The sequence below is a fragment of the Microcebus murinus genome, chromosome 8 (genome assembly GCF_040939455.1).
Source record: "Microcebus murinus isolate Inina chromosome 8, M.murinus_Inina_mat1.0, whole genome shotgun sequence".
Taxonomy (NCBI): Eukaryota; Metazoa; Chordata; class Mammalia; order Primates; family Cheirogaleidae; genus Microcebus; species Microcebus murinus.
The window spans coordinates 59,940,653-59,945,271 of NC_134111.1; the positions used below are offsets into that span (position 1 = coordinate 59,940,653).

The 4,619-nt window shown below is 34.9% G+C and overlaps 1 protein-coding gene across 1 annotated transcript; it reads right to left on the reverse strand.

The window, feature by feature from the left end:
• Positions 1–1,481: 1,481 nt before the first annotated feature.
• On the reverse strand, positions 1,482–2,185 carry LOC142872367 (large ribosomal subunit protein eL15). The gene has a single exon (XM_076005736.1). The coding sequence runs from the start codon at positions 2,143–2,145 to the stop codon at positions 1,531–1,533; it is 615 nt and encodes a 204-aa protein (XP_075861851.1). The 5' UTR covers positions 2,146–2,185; the 3' UTR covers positions 1,482–1,530.
• Between the last annotated feature and the right edge of the window lie 2,434 nt (positions 2,186–4,619).

Below are 4,619 nucleotides of genomic sequence, written 5' to 3' on the forward strand. Positions count from 1 at the left end.
TTTTTTTTTAGCTTAATAGACATTTATTCCTTTCATTAAACAACATCTACACAAAATCCAAATTAATTTTTTTAGAAAGTAAATTTAGGTCTTAGGTCTCAAATTTTATGAGCCTATTAATATTTTCTGGACATCGATTAACTGAACCTTTTGAAACCCCTAGAGAAAAATTGGTTCAGGAAAACCATCAATTGAATTTTGAAATCAAATTACTCTTAAGTCAGAAAACTCAGAATTTGGAAAAAATGGAGCAACTCCTCTTCTGTATTTCCTTCACACTCCAATTTACCCTGGGAAACATTAGCCTAGTCCACTGAACACATGAAACATAAATGTGGCAGGATGCTTAAAGTTAAGGTGGCCTTAAAGTTAACTGATGGCCCAACTTTGTGAAAGGCTAAGGATTTTCAGGGTATTTTGATCAGAAACAAACTGCAGATATGTAAGGTTAGATTGGAAACCATGAATTTACATTGACACCAACTATGTATGACTCTTCCCTGCCTGTAACCTTATGGATTGATTGGGTTGACCCAAGATGATTTGTTAAGAATGGACTGAGAATGACATATTTTTAAGCAGCCAACTATACTTTTACCCCTCATGTAGCTAGAGGTTTTATAATGGTCACAAGTTAGTTAGTGTTACAGGTAAGTATTTAAAAATCTTGAATAAAGGTGACTTTAATTTTCTCACCTCACATTTGAAATGTATTTACCTAATGGCCACTGGCTTGCCAGCTTACAAACATAAGGTTAATGATTCTTATTCGCCTAACATTCAATTTCCATCAGTTTCAAAATACAGTGTAACATCACTACTGTCTATATGTATAGAATCCAGGACTCCAGATTTCATGGAGCCATGGGATTGAATCAGGAGCAGCTTTTATCTCTTATGTTAATTTAAAATGGTACAATGAAGACTGAGGCAATTTTTAAGTTAACCCAGAGGTTTCATTCGTAAGATAAGCCTCTTGCAACAAGTATATCCAGTTCCAAATATGGTGGCATTTTAAACTTTTCTTTCAGAAACAAATGGAACACTGGACTAAATCTGAAGACGTGGGCTCTACATGAGCTCATATTTTTCTACGTGACCATAGGGTTAGGATATCCTCCTCCTACCCTAAAAATTTCTAAACAAAACCCAATTAAAAAGCCAGCAGAGCATTGCCATCATCCCAGTAAAGCTGTAGGTTTCACCACATGCACCAAACAAATCTACAGGGTAGTTGTAGCACTCCTCTTTTAAAGAATTTATTTTACACCTATTATACCACACAGCATGTTTTAAACACCGACATAAAACTCCCTAATAAGATAAAGCAAAGACAAAAGAAGCTTATCTTATTAGAAACAAGATACACCATCACTTATAGTCTTCAAACATTATTGCACTTTTAACTTCATATTTGACAAAGCATTCATGAAACAATCTGCAGACTAGTTTAACAGACAAATAACACCTTTAAGCAGACATGACCATCCTAAATTGTTTATTAGGTATGAATTTTACAAACATTACTTATTAGCGGTAACGGTGGAGCTGGAGAGTATTGCGCCTTCTCCAAGCTGCACGGCGAGAACCACCAATAGTGTGGTGGAACTTATGGCCCTTTCCAAGGCCACGGCTCTTGCGGCCTGCAGATGTCAGCCCACGCATCTCCCTGTGCTTGTGGACCGGTTTCGTGATCCACTGGGTATCAGGATTTCTTCTGATAGCTTTATGGAATGGATCAATGAGGATAACCTCAAAAAATTTGTATGTGGAATCTTCACCAACCCAGTAAGAATTCAGGACTCTTAGAGCCCCACAGTGGCGTCCAGCTCGCTCCTCGGCAACAGACTGAAGACTTCGAGCAAACTTTAGCTGGTTAACACCATGATGGACAGGCTTGCCATAAGTTGCACCCTTAGGAACTGGGCGTTTGCGGCCACCGCGGCGCACACGAATCCTATATATGACATAACCTTGCTTGGCCTTGTATCCCAGTCTGCGCGCTTTATCCGGTCGGGTGGGGCGGGGAGCCCTGTGGAGCGCAGAGAGCTGCCGGTATTGCCAGCAGCGGACCCTCAGAAGAAAGCGCATTACATCAGACTGCTTCTTCCTCCACAGCTCCTGGATATACTTGTATGCACCCATCTTGGCTTACCTGATGGCTGCCGCCAGACGGAAAAAAAGCCGCAATATTCTTAAGGGTATTCATATTTTATCAAGTTACACTAAAGGAATGAATTTTTTTTAGGATTTCAGATGCCATTTAGCTGGGTGAATAGGGTAGGTATTTATAGGAAAAAGCAGGGCTCTTCTTGATACAATCTTGAAACCATAATGCATTTCACTGCTACCATCTTTGTACTTAACTTTTAAGGACTTTTATGATTATGTAGTTTTCTTTAGCCTTTGTATGTACTCTATAGAAATCCTTTTACCTTTTATTTTTAAAGGCTATTCTGGTTTGAGCTGTAGTTCTACAGGCATAAGCATAGTCCAGCGAAATTTTAGAGATCCAAACCCTGAAATAGTAAGAATCTTTCCTGAAATTCCTTGTGAAAGTGCCCTAATGATTAAGGGTATTTTTTTTCTTTAATTCAAAAGGAGACATTTATAGAATGTTATCATCTAAAACTCCATAAAGAATGACATTTATGTACAAAATTTCAGAGAAAAGTCATTCACTTTCTGTAGATAAACTTTTCAAATTGTGTAAGTTTCATTAGCCCAAACGTAAGGTTCATGTGGAAAAAGAACAGAGGGCAACAGAAGACAGTCCCTGTTAGATTCATCCTTTTCATCTCTCCTAGATTTCAATAGCATAGGAAAGATCTTGAAATGGAACTGAGAATCTGTTTGTTTTACAATTTATAAAGAAAAAAAAGGAGAACTTTAAGAATATTTTGCTTGGGGTTGACAAATGATTATATAACTTTTTGATGCCATGATGTACCGGGTTACTAAATCACTCCTGGAGTTACATAAAATGAACAGTCAACAGGAGGATGCTTAAATTTTTAGATTTAAGATAGAGATCTTGTATATATTTCTTAACTAGGAACATTGTTTCCTCTTTCTAATTTCAGAAAGTAGTCATAAAAGCTCATTGTATTCACTTTGAATAACTGGCAAATAATGAGAGACATCAGCTAGAGACTGGAAGCCAAATGACAAAGATTGAGAGCACATACCAGAATAATGACATCTTTGATGAGTCTATTACATTGGTAGCTTTAACCATGAGAAATCTCCATGAGGAAGTAATGAATGATGGGTAGTAAGAATTTAAACAAAGAACCTTCAAAAGAGAATCTTTCATGGTAATTGGAAGCAGAGTGAAAGAGATCAAAGGCTAGTTTTTGTGCCAGGGCAAAATAATAAAAGTCCAAAATAGGATCAAAATGACAAGCTATGTGAGGCTCTCTGAGAAACTGAGGAAGAGAGACAAATTCAATAGGGAAGCTACTTGCATTATAAACTATAAAAACAATGAAAAATTTTGTTTTAGATGTGTAGTGTAATATAAGTACGTGAAGTTTATTTAATATCAGTAGAGAAGTAACTATAGGCAATGAATATCCTCCTTAATTTTAAATTTAAAGAACAAATTGGTTTTATGAGAATCACAGACCTATAGTATTTTTCCATGTCAGATGTTATATAAAATATATACTGAAAATATATTCTCAAGTATTATTTTCATATTTTAAAATATTAATTGAGAGCCTAAAGTATAAAATTCTAGGGCTATGATGATGTATAAAAAGTGTTCTGAAAAATTTAAAGTGTTAGCAGACAAAAATTTTTATTATAGAAGTATTCTATTTTAGATCTTAAATCAATGTTATTACAGAAATATGTGAACCTAAAAAGCAATCAATTCTTATCGATTGGCAAGAATGTTTTATAAATTCAAGCACACTAATCTTTTGGGTGTCTTATGTATTATAATATTTTCCATTAAAATTTTTTGTAACAATAACTACTTATGGGTTGAGTACTTTCCTAAGTCCCAGGGACTCTGCTTAATAATGGAACTATAACCATGAACAAATATCATATCAATTAATCTCATAGTCAGATTCCATCACTAGCTTCTTTTATATGTACTATGCTTAGAAAGTCCTTCCCACTCTAAGATTTAGAAAATAGTTACCTATTTTTCTTCTAGTGCTTATATGATTTCAATTTTTACATTTAAATTTTGGAAATATTGAGAATTTATTTTGTCATATGGATGATTGACCTTTTAAACAATTTTACTAGTCTAGGTTTAAGTAAAATAGTATAAGTTTATAATTAAAATATTTAGAAATATTTAGAATGTTTTCTTTTGATTATTTCTGAGTAGCATATGCTAACATTTCCCCTCCTGAACCCTTTGCTCCATTTTGTGATAATAAATTGAGAGGAAGAGAATTGGGACAAATAAACAGTAGGCAATTGGAACGCATGACTCTGAGCTTAAGTGTACTAGAGCTGAAAAAGGCCCAACCAGAAAATGTACTTCTCAGTACAGAGCTAGAACATCTTTAAAAAGCAGGCACTCCTTAAAAGTTTAGCTAATGGAAATGGTTTTATTAGACAAGACACATGAAGACTAAATTAGATTGTATCCTTCC

Excerpts from the sequence above, each read along its gene's own strand:
- LOC142872367 (XM_076005736.1), bottom strand. The coding sequence starts at position 2,145 with ATGGGTGCATACAAGTATATCCAGGAGCTGTGGAGGAAGAAGCAGTCT.